The following is an 18,371-nucleotide window of genomic DNA, read 5'->3' as shown; positions in this document are numbered from 1 at the left end:
GGCAATTGTTGCGCCAAATATATGCATATTACCTCATTTAAATACCTGCAAATAACACCGGAGCACCGAGACACAATCTGCTTAGCAGCGCAGTTAGTGGAGCATTTCACCCTTTGCGCGTGCTTTGTGAATTAGACGGTATCTGTTTGCTCCATTTTTACCAGTTTAATGGCCGCAAAAGCCACGCAATCCTTGTGTGAATTCGGCCCTCTGTGTTCTGTAGAGACCCAGTAGGAATTATACTGCAGCGGAACACACCTGGAACTAGACAGGACCCAAAGATCCCAAAGTTTATATAACATATATCACAGTTTATTACAGCATGTCACAGGAGTGTAAAGTTTATTGATGTTTATTAATGTTTATTAAAGTTTATTGATGTTTATTAACGTTTATTACATTTTATTAAAGTTTATTACAGTTTATTGATGTTTATTAACGTTTATTACATTTTATTAAAGTTTATTACAGTTTATTGATGTTTATTAACGTTTATTTAAGTTTATTAAAGTTTATTACAATTTATTACAGTTTATTGATGTTTATTAAAGTTTATTAAATTTTATTAATATTTATTAAAGTTTATTGATGTTTATTAACGTTTATTTAAGTTTATTTAAGTTTATTACAGTTTATTGATGTTTATTAAAGTTTATTAAAGTTTATTACAGTTTGTTGATGTTTATTAAAGTTTATTGATGTTTATTAACGTTTATTAAAGGTCATCAGGATTTAAAACAATTTAAAATCATTTTCAGGATTATCAGTTTTTGTTTAAAAGCTTTTTAAAATAAAATGTTGAAAATATAAAATCTATTTATTTATGAAAATATATTTTTAGGTGTGTGTGTTTGTGTGTTGTTAATGAACTGATAACCTGATGACGTCATGATATTGATTATTAAGTACAGGAGATTTTAATCGATCAGCAGATTAACTGATGATGACAATGCGCACACACACACACACCCACACACACACACACACACACACACACACACACACCTCCTGCTCCTCTTTGATTGGCTCTCGCTCTGCAGCAGCCTCCTCCTCCTCCTCCTCCCGGCAGAACGCGCTGCTCCGGTTCGTCAATGTTCCCGGTGAGGACTCGTAGTGACTGTGTCCCGTCGGACTGAGGACAGATCTGGATAGACCCGGACCTGTGTCTCTGTATCCCGGGCTGTGTCGTGGTCCGGCTCGGCTCGGCTCGGCTCGGTCTCTCTGTCCCGGGTCGGACCGACATGACGCGGGAGTTAAACCGGACCGGAGCGCGTGGGACGAGGCTGTGAACGAGAGGACAGCTGCGTGCACGGCACGCGTGTCCGTGAAGATTCAATGAAACATAAAGATGGAAAACCTACTGAGTCAGGTCAGTGTGTGTGTGTGCGTGCGTGCGAGCGAGCGAGTGAGTAGGTATTTTGTTGCTGTTCTAACCTGTATCTCAGTTAGAACGATTTCCTCAGTTAGAACCGTTTCCTCAGTTAGAACCTGTACCTCAGTTAGAACTATTTCCTCAGTTAGAACCTGTACCACAGTTATAACATGTACCTCAGTTAGAACCTGTACCACAGTTAGAACATGTACTGCAGTACAGGTTCTCACTGAGGTACAGGTTCTAACTGCGGTACAGGTTCTAACTGAGGTACAGGTTCTAACTGCAGTACAGGTTCTAACTGTGGTACAGGTTCTAACTGAAGTACAGGTTCTAACTGTGGTACAGGTTCTAACTGAGGTACAGGTTCTAACTGTGGTACAGGTTCTAACTGAGGTACAGGTTCTAACTGCAGTACAGGTTCTAACTGTGGTACAGGTTCTAACTGAGGTACAGGTTCTAACTGTGGTACAGGTTCTAACTGAGGTACAGGTTCTAACTGTGGTACAGGTTCTAACTGAGGTACAGGTTCTAACTGCAGTACAGGTTCTAACTGCAGTACAGGTTCTCACTGAGGTACATATTCTAACTGCAGTACATGTTCTAACTGCGGTACAGGTTCTAACTGTGGTACAGGTTCTAACTGTGGTACAGGTTCTAACTGCAGTACAGGTTCTAACCGAGGTACAGGTTCTAACTGCAGTACAGGTTCTAACTGCAGTACAGGTTCTCACTGAGGTACATATTCTAACTGCAGTACATGTTCTAACTGCAGTACAGGTTCTAACTGCGGTACAGGTTCTAACTGCAGTTAGAACATGTACCTCAGTTAGAACATGTACCACAGTTAGAACCTGTAACAGAGTTAGAACCTGTACCTCAGTTAGAACCTGTACTTATTGTTCTGGATCAAAGTTCTTAAAGACCTGTTCTGATCCAGTCCAGAGAGAACAGATGTTGATGACCATCTCTGTAACATGACTCAGTCTGTTAAGTTTGTTTTATCTGATCAAGTATTACAGCAAGGGTTCTTTACCATGTCAGAGGTCATCCAGAGAAACTGTGTCTGCAGACAGTTTCTGAGAACAAGAACTTTAATGTGTCTGATTTAAACTTCAGGACTGTCAGAAGATTAAAAGGAACCTAATGAATGAGTGAGTGATGAATGAATGTAAATGAATCAATTTCAATCAATCAGTTTTATTTATAAAGCCCAATATCACAAATCACAATTTGCCTCACAGGGCTTTACAGCATACGACATCCCTCTGTCCTTATGACCCTCACAGCTGATCAGGAAAAACTCCCCAAAAAAAACCCTTTAATGGGGGAAAAAACGGTAGAAACTTCAGGAAGAGCAACTGAGGAGGGATCCCTCTTCCAGGACGGACAGACGTGCAATAGATGTCGTACAGAACAGATCAGCATAATAAATTAACAGTAATCCGCATGACACAATGAGACAGAGAGAGAGAGAGAGAGAGAGAGAGAGAGAGACAGAGAGAGAGACAGACAGAGAGAGATGCAGGACAGACGGTGATGACAGTAGCTTACAACAACATTAATGAAAGTAATATTATAGTTATAGTTCTGGCTACTGTGGTACAATATGTTGAAAGTATGTATTAATATCTGACAGTATACATGTGTGACAATAGTCATATGTGTATAATAACAGTAGAAGTATGACTAATGACTAATGATGGCAGCAGCAGCAGGAGGCATCTGGCAGGACCACAGCAGCAGCACAACCACACACGTCACGCTGTCCAGGCACCGCTGTGATATGAGTTAATCTGAGAGACAGTGGAGCACAAAGGCTCCGGAGAAGAAGCCGAGTTAGTGACATCCAGAATGGCCGAGTTAGCAAGATGCAGTAATAGAATACGAGAGAGAGAGAGAGAGAAGGTGCCCGGTGTATTATAGGGGGGTCCTCCGGCAGACTAGGCCTAAGTCAGCCTAACTAGGGGCTGGTACAAAGCAAGCCTGAGCCAGCCCTAACTATAAGCTTTATCAAAGAGGAAAGTCTTAAGTCTAGTCTTAAATGTGGAGACGGTGTCTGCCTCCCGGACCGTAACAGGAAGATGATTCCACAGGAGAGGAGCCTGATAGCTGAAGGCTCTGGCTCCTGATCTACTTTTGGAGACTTTAGGGACCACGAGTAACCCTGCGTTCTCAGAGCGCAGTGTTCTGGTGGGATAATATGGCACTATGAGCTCTCTAAGAATGAATCTGATCTATCAGTTTTTACTGTGACAGCATTTAATTAATGTTGATCTGATGTGTCGTAGTGAAGGTCCAGGATGTTGGACACAGTTGTCCCTCCTGTCCTCCAGGATGTTGGACACCGCTGTTCCTTCTGTCTTCTAGGATGTTGGACACAACTGTCCCTCCTGTCCTTCAGGATGTTGGACACAACTGTCCCTCCAACTGTGGAGAAGGCTCTGTCACCCCAGGTCGGTGCTTTGTCCTGAGTGGTGGAGTGAGGAGGTTGGCATCAGAGGAGTGGAGGCTGGGGGAAGGAGTCTGGTGGTGGAGCAGGTCAGTGAGGTAGGACGGGGTGTGGTTAAGGAGGGCTTTATAAGGACTTTGTATTGGATGCGTTGTGGGACAGGGAGCCAGTGGAAGTTCTGAAGGACAGGGGTGATGTGATCCTGGATCGGGAATTTACAGTTACAGTATTCAAATCTGGATGTAATGAAGGTATGGATGAGAGTTTCAGCAGCAGTGGGAGAGGCCGATGAGCATAGGTGAGCTATGTTCTTTAGGTGGAAGAAGGCAGTACTGGTGATGTGACTGATGTGTTTTTCAAAAGAGAGGTTATTGTCAAAAATGACTCCGAGGTTGCAGATGTGTGGAGAGGAATGCAGAGTGGAATTGTCAATGGTGAGGCAGAAGTTGTGAGAGGTTTTGGTGAGTGATTTTGGACCGATGATGATCATCAGATCATGGCTGCAAATGGTGTTGCCAAGGGGGAGCATGTCGAGGATGAATAAGAGGGGACCAAGCACCAAACCCTGGGGGATGCCTTGGGACAGAGGAGTGAACCAAAGACACTTCAGAGGAAACAAGTTTAACTCTGTTTAATATTGACGATCTTCATCACAACAAACATGTCTATAAAGTTTATCTGATGATGATGTCACTGAAGCGAGCATGCCAACAGAGAGCCATGGGTACTTTACATCACACTAACACCTGTGTCCACGTGTCCTAAGTCCTCCTGTGAATCCTCCACCATCACAGAGGATCCTCCAGTCACTTAAATGCACCTCGAGCAGACGAGGAGAGAGGTCACCTTCATTTTATTAGCCAAGAGGCAATGAAGATAACATTATTTACTCTGGAAATATGTTCAGTAATGGAGAAAATATGGGTCAACAGACCAAACCCATGTTGTATGTAAACGATAAAACGCGGTGTAATGTTAGCTGCCTGTTGGGACGTCTCACTCTGCTAAGGTCTCACTACAGAAACATCAGCTGCTGTTTCAAAAACGTTCGACTGGAAAAAACGTTCACCTGAGAAAGAAAAATCTAATAATACATGTTATTAGTTCCGTCATGAGTAGAAGAAAACTCTACTAGCTGCTAGGCTAATTTATATAATGTAAACATGATAACACTGATAATGAGTGACGAGTAAAAACAGTTGAAACAACAGATCCCTTAAACACATCGAGTCTAAATCATATTGTGGCAGAGTTTGTGATGTCAGTAAATTTAAAATTTAAATTTACAGCCCTTGTTATGATGTCATAGTTTATCTGTGACATCACTTCCCAGCAGAGCCTCGGGTCACTGAGACCCGAGACAGGACTCCGGTGGAGACAGTAAAACTCTGTGACATCATCCTCAGTGTGACATTGACCACGGACTGATGACATCACTGCTCTACAGCGGAGACACATGTGACCTTAACAGGAAATCATGGCCCACAGAGTCCCTCATGTCCTCACGGAGGACGCCATCCTCACTGAAGACGCCGCCCTCACTGAAGACGTCGTCCTCACTGAAGATGCCATCCTCACTGAAGACACCGCCCTCACTGTCTTCAGTGAGGACGGCATCTTCAGTGAGGACGGCGTCTTCAGTGAGAATTGGGTCTTCATTGAGGACGGCATCTTCAGTGAGGACGGCGTCTTCAGTGAGGACGGTGTCTTCAGTGAGGATTGCGTCTTCAGTGAGGACGGCGTCTTCAGTGAGGACGGCGTCTTCAGTGAGAACGGCGTCTTCAGTGAGGATTGTATCTTCAGTGAGGACGGTGTCTTCAGTGAGGACGGCGTCTTCAGTGAGAATTGCATCTTCATTGAGGATGGCATCTTCAGTGAGGACGGCGTCTTCAGTGAGGATTGCGTCTTCAGTGAGGACGACGTCTTCAGTGAGGACGGTGTGTTCAGTGAGGAAGGTGTCTTCAGTGAGGACGACGTCTTCAGTGAGGACGGTGTGTTCAGTGAGGAAGGTGTCTTCAGTGAGGACGGCGTCTTCAGTGAGGACGGTGTGTTCAGTGAGGAAGGTGTCTTCAGTGATAACGGCGTCTTCAGTGAGGATCGCGTCTTCAGTGAGGACGGTGTGTTCAGTGAGGAAGGTGTCTTCAATGAGAATGGCGTCTTCAGGGAGGACGGTGTCTTCAGTGAGAATGGCGTCTTCAGGGAGGACGGTGTCTTCAGTGAGGACGGTGTCTTCAATGAGGATGGTGTCTTGAGTGAGGACGGTGTGTTCAGTGAGAATGGCGTCTTCAGGGAGGACGGTGTCTTCAGTGAGGACGGTGTCTTCAGTGAGAATGGCGTCTTCAGTGAGGATTGCGTCTTCATTGAGGAAGGTGTCTTCAGTGAGAATGGCGTCTTCAGTGAGGAAGGTGTCTTCAGTGAGAATGGCGTCTTCAGTGAGAATGGCGTCTTCAGTGAGAATGGCGTCTTCAGTGAGGACGGTGTGTTCAGTGAGGAAGGTGTCTTCAGTGAGAACGGCGTCTTCAGTGAGAATGGCGTGTTCAGTGAGAATTGGGTCTTCATTGAGGACGGCATCTTCAGTGAGGACGGCGTCTTCAGTGAGGACGGTGTGTTCAGTGAGGACGGCGTCTTCAGTGAGAATGGCGTGTTCAGTGAGGATGGCGTCTTCAGTGAGGATTGCGTCTTCAGTGAGGATTGCGTCTTCAGTGAGGATGGCGTCTTCAGTGAGGACGGCGTCTTCAGTGAGGATGGTGTGTTCAGTGAGGATTGCGTCTTCAGTGAGGACGGTGTCTTCAGTGAGGACGGTGTGTTCAGTGAGGATGGCGTCTTCAATGAGGATGGCGTCTTCAGTGAGGATGGTGTGTTCAGTGAGGATGGCGTCTTCAGTGAGGATGGCGTCTTCAGTGAGGAAGGCGTCTTCAGTGAGGACGGCGTCTTCAGTGAGGATGGTGTCTTCAGTGAGGACGGTGTCTTCAGTGAGGATTGCGTCTTCAGTGAGGATGGTGTCTTCAGTGAGAATGGCGTCTTCAGTGAGAATGGCGTCTTCAGTGAGGACGGTGTGTTCAGTGAGGAAGGTGTCTTCAGTGAGGACGGTGTCTTCAGTGAGAATGGCGTCTTCAGTGAGGAAGGTGTCTTCAGTGAGAATGGCGTCTTCAGTGAGAATGGCGTCTTCAGTGAGGACGGTGTGTTCAGTGAGGAAGGTGTCTTCAGTGAGGAAGGTGTCTTCAGTGAGAATGGCGTCTTCAGTGAGGAAGGTGTCTTCAGTGAGAATGGCGTCTTCAGTGAGAATGGCGTCTTCAGTGAGGACGGTGTGTTCAGTGAGGAAGGTGTCTTCAGTGAGAATGGCGTCTTCAGTGAGGACGGTGTCTTCAGTGAGGACGGTGTGTTCAGTGAGAATGGCGTCTTCAGTGAGGACGGTGTCTTCAGTGAGGATTGCGTCTTCAGTGAGAATGGCGTCTTCAGTGAGGATTGTATCTTCAGTGAGGACGGCGTCTTCAGTGAGAACGGCGTCTTCAGTGAGAATTGGGTCTTCATTGAGGATTGCGTCTTCAGTGAGGACGGCGTCTTCAGTGAGGACGGTGTCTTCAGTGAGGATTGCGTCTTCAGTGAGGACGGTGTCTTCAGTGAGGACGGCGTCTTCAGTGAGAACGGCGTCTTCAGTGAAGACGGTGTCTTCAGTGAGGACGGTGTGTTCAGTGAGGAAGGTGTCTTCAGTGAGGAAGGTGTCTTCAGTGAGAATGGCGTCTTCAGTGAGAATGGCGTCTTCAGTGAGGAAGGTGTCTTCAGTGAGGAAGGTGTCTTCAATGAGGACGGTGTCTTCAGTGAGAATGGCGTCTTCAGTGAGGAAGGTGTCTTCAGTGAGAATGGCGTCTTCAGTGAGAATGGCGTCTTCAGTGAGGAAGGTGTCTTCAATGAGGACGGTGTCTTCAGTGAGGACGGTGTCTTCAGTGAGAATGGCGTCTTCAGTGAGGAAGGTGTCTTCAGTGAGAATGGCGTCTTCAGTGAGGAAGGTGTCTTCAGTGAGGAAGGTGTCTTCAATGAGGACGGTGTCTTCAGTGAGAATGGCGTCTTCAGTGAGGAAGGTGTCTTCAGTGAGAATGGCGTCTTCAGTGAGGATTGCGTCTTCATTGAGGAAGGTGTCTTCAGTGAGAATGGCGTCTTCAGTGAGGAAGGTGTGTTCAGTGAGGAAGGTGTCTTCAGTGAGAACGGCGTCTTCAGTGAGAATGGCGTGTTCAGTGAGAATTGGGTCTTCATTGAGGACGGCATCTTCAGTGAGGACGGCGTCTTCAGTGAGGACGGTGTGTTCAGTGAGGACGGCGTCTTCAGTGAGAATGGCGTGTTCAGTGAGGACGGCGTCTTCAGTGAGGATTGCGTCTTCAGTGAGGATTGCGTCTTCAGTGAGGATGGCGTCTTCAGTGAGGACGGCGTCTTCAGTGAGGATGGTGTGTTCAGTGAGGATTGCGTCTTCAGTGAGGACGGTGTCTTCAGTGAGGACGGTGTGTTCAGTGAGGATGGCGTCTTCAATGAGGATGGCGTCTTCAGTGAGGATGGTGTGTTCAGTGAGGATGGCGTCTTCAGTGAGGAAGGCGTCTTCAGTGAGGACGGCGTCTTCAGTGAGGATGGTGTCTTCAGTGAGGACGGTGTCTTCAGTGAGGATTGCGTCTTCAGTGAGGATGGTGTCTTCAGTGAGAATGGCGTCTTCAGTGAGAATGGCGTCTTCAGTGAGAATGGCGTCTTCAGTGAGGACAGTGTGTTCAGTGAGGAAGGTGTCTTCAGTGAGGAAGGTGTCTTCAGTGAGAATGGTGTCTTCAGTGAGGACGGTGTCTTCAGTGAGAATGGTGTCTTCAGTGAGGAAGGTGTCTTCAGTGAGAATGGCGTCTTCAGTGAGGAAGGTGTCTTCAGTGAGAATGGTGTCTTCAGTGAGAATGGCGTCTTCAGTGAGAATGGCGTCTTCAATGAGGACGGTGTCTTCAGTGAGGACGGTGTGTTCAGTGAGGAAGGTGTCTTCAGTGAGAATGGCGTCTTCAGTGAGGACGGTGTCTTCAGTGAGGACGGTGTGTTCAGTGAGAATGGCGTCTTCAGTGAGGACGGTGTCTTCAGTGAGGATTGCGTCTTCAGTGAGGACGGCGTCTTCAGTGAGGATTGTATCTTCAGTGAGGACGGCGTCTTCAGTGAGAACGGCGTCTTCAGTGAGAATTGGGTCTTCATTGAGGATTGCGTCTTCAGTGAGGACGGCGTCTTCAGTGAGGACGGTGTCTTCAGTGAGGATTGCGTCTTCAGTGAGGACGGCGTCTTCAGTGAGAACGGCGTTTTCAGTGAAGACGGTGTCTTCAGTGAGGACGGTGTGTTCAGTGAGGAAGGTGTCTTCAGTGAGGAAGGTGTCTTCAGTGAGAATGGCGTCTTCAGTGAGGAAGGTGTCTTCAGTGAGAATGGCGTCTTCAGTGAGAATGGCGTCTTCAGTGAGGAAGGTGTCTTCAGTGAGGAAGGTGTCTTCAATGAGGACGGTGTCTTCAGTGAGAATGGCGTCTTCAGTGAGGAAGGTGTCTTCAGTGAGAATGGCGTCTTCAGTGAGGAAGGTGTCTTCAGTGAGGAAGGTGTCTTCAATGAGGACGGTGTCTTCAGTGAGAATGGCGTCTTCAGTGAGGAAGGTGTCTTCAGTGAGAATGGCGTCTTCAATGAGGACGGCGTCTTCAGTGAGAATGGCGTCTTCAGTGAGAATGGCGTCTTCATTGAGGAAGGTGTCTTCAGTGAGAATGGCGTCTTCAGTGAGGAAGGTGTCTTCAGTGAAAATGGTGTCTTCAATGAGGACGGTGTCTTCAGTGAGGAGGGTGTGTTCAGTGAGGAAGGTGTCTTCAGCGAGAATGGCGTCTTCAGTGAGGATCGTGTCTTCAGTGAGGACGGTGTGTTCAGTGAGAATGGCGTCTTCAGTGAGGACGGTGTCTTCAGTGAGGATTGCGTCTTCAGTGAGGACGGTGTCTTCAGTGAGGACGGCGTCTTCAGTGAGGACGGTGTCTTCAGTGAGGATTGCGTCTTCAGTGAGGACGGTGTCTTCAGTGAGGACGGCATCTTCAGTGAGGACGGCGTCTTCAGTGAGGACGGTGTCTTCAGTGAGGATTGCGTCTTCAGTGAGGACGGTGTCTTCAGTGAGGATTGTATCTTCAGTGAGGACGGCGTCTTCAGTGAGGACGGCGTCTTCAGTGAGAATTGGGTCTTCATTGAGGACGGCATCTTCAGTGAGGACGGCGTCTTCAGTGAGGACGGTGTCTTCAGTGAGGATTGCGTCTTCAGTGAGGACGGTGTCTTCAGTGAGGATGGTGTCTTCAGTGAGGATGGCGTCTTCAGTGAGGACGGTGTCTTCAGTGAGGACGGTGTCTTCAATGAGGACGGTGTGTTCAGTGAGGAAGGTGTCTTCAGTGAGGATTGCGTCTTCAGTGAGAATGGCGTCTTCAGTGAGGAAGGTGTCTTCAGTGAGAATGGCGTCTTCAGTGAGGACGGTGTCTTCAGTGAGGAAGGTGTCTTCAGTGAGAATGGCGTCTTCAGAGAGAATGGCGTCTTCAGTGAGGAAGGTGTCTTCAGTGAGAATGGCGTCTTCAGTGAGGAAGGTGTCTTCAGTGAGGAAGGTGTCTTCAGTGAGAATGGCGTCTTCAGTGAGGATGGCGTCTTCAGTGAGGAAGGTGTCTTCAGTGAGAATGGCGTCTTCAGTGAGGACGGTGTCTTCAGTGAGAATGGCGTCTTCAGTGAGGACGGCGTCTTCAGTGAGGAAGGTGTCTTCAGTGAAAATGGCGTCTTCAGTGAGAATGGCGTCTTCAGTGAGAATGGCATCTTCAGTGAGGAAGGTGTCTTCAGTGAGAATGGCGTCTTCAATGAGGACGGTGTCTTCAGTGAGAATGGCGTCTTCAGTGAGGATGGCGTCTTCAGTGAGGAAGGTGTCTTCAGTGAGAATGGCGTCTTCAATGAGGACGGTGTCTTCAGTGAGAATGGCGTCTTCAGTGAGGACGGCGTCTTCAGTGAGGAAGGTGTCTTCAGTGAGAATGGCGTCTTCAGTGAGAATGGCATCTTCAGTGAGGAAGGTGTCTTCAGTGAGAATGGCGTCTTCAATGAGGACGGTGTCTTCAGTGAGGACGGTGTCTTCAGTGAGGAAGGTGTCTTCAGTGAGAATGGCGTCTTCAGTGAGAATGGCGTCTTCAGTGAGGACGGTGTGTTCAGTGAGGACGGTGTCTTCAGTGAGAATGGCGTCTTCAATGAGGAAGGTGTCTTCAGTGAGGACGGTGTCTTCAGTGAGAATGGCGTCTTCAGTGAGAATGGCGTCTTCAGTGAGAATGGCGTCTTCAGTGAGGAAGGTGTCTTCAGTGAGAATGGCGTCTTCAATGAGGAAGGTGTCTTCAGTGAGGACGGTGTGTTCAGTGAGGAAGGTGTCTTCAGTGAGAATGGCGTCTTCAGTGAGGAAGGTGTCTTCAATGAGGACGGTGTCTTCAGTGAGGACGGTGTCTTCAGTGAGGAAGGTGTCTTCAGTGAGAATGGCGTCTTCAGTGAGAATGGCGTCTTCAATGAGGACGGTGTCTTCAGTGAGGACGGTGTGTTCAGTGAGGACATGAGGGACTCTGTGGGCCATGATTTCCTGTTAAAGTCACATGTGTCTCCGCTGTAGAGCAGTGATGTCATCAGTCCGTGGTCAATGTCACACTGAGGATGATGTCACAGAGTCTTACTGTCTCCACCAGAGTCCTGTCTCGGGTCAGATATGTGACCCTGCACCAGGTCAGGTCCCCTCAGATCAGAGTCCTGCACGGGTCCAGTTTTCAAGATCCGCCCCGACTCGACCTGGCGACGTACAAACCTGCACCCGAACCGCAAACCTGCGCTTCAGGCCAATTAGTACCGCAACACGGTCCGACCCGTTGAAACACGACCCGCAGCCCGACCCGTAACCCGGATTTAAAGTAATCATTTTGGGTCATATTGGCTGAATATTGAACAGCATATCGTCACAGCTAAGGTGCCAGTGAGTAAACAACGACCTGAATGAAGCAGCTCTCACAATAAAAACCTGACTTCAGCTCCATCATCAACCCTCTGTGTTCTTCTCCCATACGAGTGTAAAAGCACTCGTTTGTTACGTTTAATGCTTTTAAACTTTTAATTTATGTAAAGGAACTTTACATGTGTAATAATAGACTTACTGTCTGTCCAGAGCGATGTTCAGCAGTTACGAGCCGTCACGTGTTTTTAGAATCCATCGAGGAGAGAAGTAATCCATCAGGGAAACACTTCAGAAACATTATAAAGTGATAGTTGTACGTTTTATCCACTTATTTCTCAAATACCTAAATAATTATTTACTTTTGGAAGCGGCGCTTGTTAAGTGCAACACACACCACTGCCGGCGCGGCGCTGTGGCCGTCAAGTGCCGCCCCCCAATACACACTGGCAGCGGCGCGCAGTGGCGCGCAGTGGCACGGTCGACGTGTATTTCCCACCCCAGCCCGCTAGGTGGCTGTACCTACACTAGTCGCCAACGGTTGCCAACTGCTAGTAACGGAAGAAGAAGAGGAAAAACTTTGAGGCAACAACAACTTGGATATCACGGGTGAGTTTCTTATCAAAGTCATCTTATTAAAATTTTGAAACAACCGGAGTTGATACTACGGCGGCCGAGACGTATTAAAAGGCTTTTCTCGCAGCGCTTCCTTGAGCGCCGGCCACGCTGGAGATAGAGCAGTGGGCTGCAGCAGAGCGGCGCGGCGTATCAGCTGGCGCCAGTGTGGGTTGGTTCATAGAATATAATGGAGGCGGGCGTTTTGACGCGCAGCGTTTGGCGGCGGTGTGTGTTGCACTTTAGACGGTGGCAGCCATGTTGATTCTGTCGTCCAATCATAAATTGTTTTATTAGATGGTGAAACGCGTGTAAACAGCTGAACTAATGACCGTTGCAAAATAGCGGAGGCGATCCTCAGAGAGTAAATAATGACCAAGATAGTTATCTGTAGTTTACCGAACTAATGACTGATGTGTTTATCTAAAACCCGCGATCCGACCCGTATGTTATTTTTATCACCCAGATCCGAAGCCGGGAAAAAATGTTTTTTTTTAAAACCACCCGCAAATCAGCTGTTTTTGCGGGTACCCGACCCAGTGCAGGACTCTGCCTCAGATACCTGACCTGGTGCAGGACTCTGGTCGACATCACAAGTCTCTGTGGTCTTTCGGGTCTTAAGGTTTTCAGGTCTTTAGGTCTACAGGTCTTTCAGGTCGTTCAGGTCTTCGGGTCTTCAGGTCTTTCGGGTCTTCAGGTCTTTCAGGTCTTCAGATCTTCAGATCTTTCAGGTCTTCGGGTCTTTCAGGTCTTCAGGTCTTTTGGGTCTTCAGGTCTTTCGGGTCTTCAGGTCTTTCAGGTCTTCGGGTCTTCAGGTCTTTTGGGTCTTCAGGTCTCTCAGGTCTTCGGGTCTTTCAGGTCTTCAGGTCTTTTGGGTCAAATCAGCTGTTTTTGCGGGTACCCGACCCAGTGCAGGACTCTGCCTCAGATACCTGACCTGGTGCAGGACTCTGGTCGACATCACAAGTCTCTGTGGTCTTTCGGGTCTTAAGGTTTTCAGGTCTTTAGGTCTACAGGTCTTTCAGGTCGTTCAGGTCTTCGGGTCTTCAGGTCTTTCGGGTCTTCAGGTCTTTCAGGTCTTCAGATCTTCAGATCTTTCAGGTCTTCGGGTCTTTCAGGTCTTCAGGTCTTTTGGGTCTTCAGGTCTTTCGGGTCTTCAGGTCTTTCAGGTCTTCGGGTCTTCAGGTCTTTTGGGTCTTCAGGTCTCTCAGGTCTTCGGGTCTTTCAGGTCTTCAGGTCTTTTGGGTCAAATCAGCTGTTTTTGCGGGTACCCGACCCAATGCAGGACTCTGCCTCAGATACCTGACCTGGTGCAGGACTCTGGTCGATGTCACAAGTCTCTGTGGTCTTTCAGGTCTTAAGGTTTTCAGGTCTTTAGGTCTTCAGGTCTTCAGGTCTTTCGGGTCTTCAGATCTTCAGGTCTACAGGTCTGTCAGGTCTTTCAGGTCTTCGGGTCTTCAGGTCTTTCAGGTCTTCGGGTCTTCAGATCTTCAGGTCTTCGGGTCTTTAGGTCTACAGGTCTTTCTTTCAGGTCTTCGGGTCTTCAGGTCTTTCAGGTCTTCGGGTCTTCAGATCTTCAGGTCTTTGGGTCTTCAGGTCTTTTGGGTCTTCAGGTCTCTCAGGTCTTCGGGTCTTTTGGGTCAAATCAGCTGTTTTTGCGGGTACCCGACCCAGTGCAGGACTCTGCCTCAGATACCTGACCTGGTGCAGGACTGGTCGATGTCACAAGTCTCTGTGGTCTTTCAGGTCTTAAGGTTTTCAGGTCTTTAGGTCTTCAGGTCTTTCAGGTCTTCAGGTCTTTAGGTCTTTCAGGTCTTTCAGGTCTTTAGGTCTTCAGGTCTCTCGGGTCTTCAGGTCTTCAGGTCTTTCAGGTCTTCAGATCTTCAGGTCTTTTGGGTCTTCAGGTCTTCAGGTCTTTCAGGTCTTCGGGTCTTTCAGGTCTTTAGGTCTTCAGGTCTTTCAGGTCTTCGGGTCTTCAGATCTTCAGGTCTTCAGGTCTTTTGGGTCTTTCAGGTCTTTAGGTCTTCAGGTCTTCGGGTCTTCAGGTCTTCAGGTCTTTCAGGTCTTCGGGTCTTCAGGTCTTCAGGTCTTTCAGGTCTTCGGGTCTTCAGGTCTTCGGGTCTTTCAGGTCTTCAGGTCTTTCAAGTCTTTAGGTCTTCAGGTCTTTCGGGTCTTCAGGTCTTTCAGGTCTTTCAGGTCTTCGGGTATTCAGGTCTTCAGGTCTTTTGGTCTTCAGGTCTTTTGGTCTTCAGGTCTTTCAGTGTGATCTGAGGATCTGGTTTGTTGTGGACTTTTTCTTCAAACAGACACCATTACCCATGATCCTCTGGTTCATGTCATCACATCCTTGTTTTTTTTTTTTTTTTTACACCTCTGCGCTGGTGAAGCTGCGGACGGAGACACATGTTCAGGTTGTCTGTCCGTCCATCTCTGCAGGTGGACGTGTCTCTGTCTTAGGACGGACAGTGTCTCCTGTAATAAATCACAGCTCAGCTCAGACTCTGCCCCCCAGCACCCCGGGCTGCGTGCCCACATCATCCATATGGTCGATCATGTGACTCACGTTGAACAGCTGACGCCCTGCAGCTCCTTCTGATGTTTGTCTGTTTATTATTGGTGTCAGGTAATTGTGTTTACTATTGATAACAGTCAGAGTATTGATTATTGATATTAGTATTGCTTATTGATCATCAGTCAGAACTCAGACACTCTGACAATCGGAGGATTTGTCAGAGCTGGTTCTAAACATATATAAGTGCTGAATCGTCCAATAGGAGCAGAGTTCCTGTGGGAGAACGACCACTTCCTGTGGAAACAACAAACACACACATTTACACCCAGAAAGCGCCGCCGACAGGGAGGAGCTAAATATAGACTCTGCTGCTGCAACACGACAGCGGCCAAAAGGAAGTCTCTGAGGACCACACACACACACACACACACACACACAGTAACACACACGTATGTGTGTGTTACTGTGTGTGTGTGTGTTGAATGAAGTGAATTATAAATCAACACAAACATCACCTGCGGTCAGATCAACAGGCCGGACAGCACGGCGGCTGTAGTCATGTGACCATGTTGAGTGACACACCGACCGTCTGTCAGACCGACAGACAATCGAGTTTCAACGTTTTATTTTTAGTTTGAGAGTTTAACTATGTTTCCTGTGAGGATACACTGTCTGTCTGTCTGTCTGTCTGTCTCTACCTGTCTGTCTGTCTGTCTGTCTGTCTGTCTCTACCTGTCTGTCTGTCTCTACCTGTCTTGTCTGTCTGTCTCTACCTGTCTTGTCTGTCTGTCTCTACCTGTCTCTACCTGTCTTGTCTGTCTGTCTCTACCTGTCTGTCTGTCTGTCTGTCTCTACCTGTCTGTCTTGTCTGTCTGTCTCTCTCTACCTGTCTTGTCTGTCTGTCTCTACCTGTCTGTCTGTCTGTCTGTCTGTCTCTACCTGTCTGTCTGTCTGTCTGTCTGTCTCTACCTGTCTGTCTGTCTGTCTGTCTGTCTGTCTGGCCCTCGCAGTGTTTCACAGTGATGTCACTCTTCCTCTGTGTGTGATGTTGTGGTGAGATGGTTTGGCCACACGTGCACATTAGTGCATGTTTGTACTCCAATGTCTCGCTCACTCCCATCAGTCTGCGCTCACACATTTACTGCTGATGTCATGGAAACATCATGACGTGCGCTGGCTACCTAACACCCAGACAAACTGCGAGCCGGAGGAAGGGTGGAGGTGGGCGGCGTCCTGGTTATGATGTTGTCACAGAGAATAAAGCTGTAATAATCTGTGTTTTTCAGGTAATATGTGCGTGTGTGCTGCTGAGCGGACACGTTGCTCCAGCGGAGTTAACCTGCGAAACACTGATCCTGCTGTCGACCAACCTGACAGGTAACTTCCTGTCTGACTTCCTGTCTCTGGGCGTAAATGTTTGATTTTTAAGTCGTAGACAAACGTTGAGCTAATGTTTGTTTGATGTTTTTTTTTTCAGCGAGAGCGTTGGCGTTTCTGAACCAGACGTTCACCATCAGTAACATCTCAGGTTTGTACAGCTGACTGTCGACCAGGCGTCAACAACCTTCGCCATGCCTCCCACCATCTGTATGCAGAAACTTAACCAATCAAACACCAGCAACACGTGTACAGGGAGGTTTTTAGAGTGGCGTCTCAACTGCACACCAAATGACCTCTTTCATTGTCACCACAGCCACAAACACTCTGCTAAAACCCGCCCCTCTCTGCCTCTGATTGGCTCAGAGCTACTAGTTGTCTTTTTGCAGAATAACACTAACGCAGTGGGAGTGAGCCTGTTCAGGGATTTCAGCCCTCATGGACACAAGAGCGGGGTTTTTGTTTCAAAAGGACGACGCTGGTTGTTCCTAATGTTGAGGAAACGTCAAGAAAACTTAAGGACGAGATGATAAGGAAGCAAACTGCCTTAAAATCATGCGACTGCAGACAGTTATCTCACGGTTCATATCAGTAAACACTCAGGAGGCTCTACTCTGCAGCTCCAAGCTTCAGTTTGATATTTTACCAAATGATAAAATCAAGAATAGAAGACATCAGCCAGAGTTGTTTAATGACATCAGAGAGATACCAGAAAACATCAGAGCGCAGCAGATTTCAAAGATGCCTCAATATTTAGCATCAGACTCAATGATGAAAATAATAATAATAATAAAATACGTTGTTTGTCAGTCGCAGTGAGATTCTGTGTTTGACTGAGGGACAAAACCAACATCAGACCAACATCAGGAGGTGACAACAAAGTTTCTATGATTTATTCTGAGGAGTGAAGGATTGACATTATATTAATATCCAAAAGGTTTCTGACCCTGCTGTCTACTCTCACCTTTAACTCTCTTTAACTCTCTCTAACTCGTTAAGGGATTGAACTGTATCAACAGGTCCCTTAAACAGGCTGAGTGTGTTGCTTCTGCTGCCCCCTGCTGGTTAATATTTTCACATTACTGCACTTTCATCTCTCAACAAGCCCAACTGGACCTCAAGTTCAGCGATCCCTTTGGTTTTCCCCTGGACCAGGACCAGGGTTAGAGTATCCTGAGATACCAAAGATCAACCTGAGAAGTTTTGGAGTACCACCTGGTCTACGTCAGAGATTACTGGATTGGACTATCCCAGACTACCCAGAATTAATTACCCTTGAAGAACTGGGACAGAAGAACCTCTAAGTAAACAGAGAAGGTTGAAACAAACCGATTCATATTAACAACGCTGTGCCTAAAAGTTTCTGTGTTATAAATCCTCAGAAATACATTGAGGTAGAGACCTCATTTACAATGTAGCCGAGTAAAATAATAAAAAAATCAAAGCACTTAGACACAGAAAAGCCAAAGAGAAACTTACATAAAAGTGGCAACAAGAAGTAAAAACGTAGAAGAAAATAAATTAAAGCATCAATAATGAATGAAAACAGTGTAAATGTAAAACCATTAATCAGGTAAAACACGAACATCTAAAAGTAAAATGTGATACAGATTAAGATTTAAATTGCCCGAAGGATAAAAATGAGGAAAACTTTAAATGGTTCTGCGTGTTGTTCCACATTGCAGGTGCACAATATGAATAGAATTAGAATAGAATAGAATAGAATAGTCCTTTATTGTCGTTGTAACATGTGACGTACAATGAAATTAAAAAGTGTCAAACAGCCAGTACATCACCATTAAAAAAAGCTAACACTACAGTAATAAATACTAAAACAAACACACACCACCATTCATTGTGTCATTGCACGATCCTGTCATTGTATGTGTTGTGTTAGAGATTGTTTTTTATGGCATTGAGGGTGATTATTGCTGTTGGATAGAAACTGTTTTTGAGTCTGTTTGTTCTTGATTTGATTGTCCTGTATTGTCTGCCTGATGGCAGCAGTTCGAACATGTCCAGGGTGAGAAGTGTCCTTTACAATGTCCTGCACTCTTTTGACACAGCG

The 18,371-nt window shown here is 47.0% G+C and overlaps 1 protein-coding gene across 2 annotated transcripts in view; it reads left to right on the top strand.

Annotated features, from left to right (window-relative positions):
* Window positions 1-1,067: 1,067 nt before the first annotated feature.
* Window positions 1,068-18,371, top strand: part of crhr1 (corticotropin releasing hormone receptor 1) — a 72,698-nt gene continuing 55,394 nt past the window's right edge. For both annotated transcript variants that reach the window (XM_033643818.2, XM_033643817.2), the window contains exons 1-3: window positions 1,068-1,369; window positions 16,213-16,303; window positions 16,404-16,454. In XM_033643818.2, coding sequence (XP_033499709.1) covers window positions 1,349-1,369; window positions 16,213-16,303; window positions 16,404-16,454 — 163 coding nt within the window. In that variant the 5' untranslated portion in view covers window positions 1,068-1,348. The remainder of the gene's footprint in view (window positions 1,370-16,212; window positions 16,304-16,403; window positions 16,455-18,371) is intronic.

The sequence above is a fragment of the Epinephelus lanceolatus genome, chromosome 18, assembly GCF_041903045.1.
Source record: "Epinephelus lanceolatus isolate andai-2023 chromosome 18, ASM4190304v1, whole genome shotgun sequence".
Classification (NCBI taxonomy): domain Eukaryota; kingdom Metazoa; phylum Chordata; class Actinopteri; order Perciformes; family Serranidae; genus Epinephelus; species Epinephelus lanceolatus.
The sequence above is the reverse complement of the archived record's forward strand: the minus strand, read 5'-3'. Positions and strand labels throughout refer to the sequence as shown.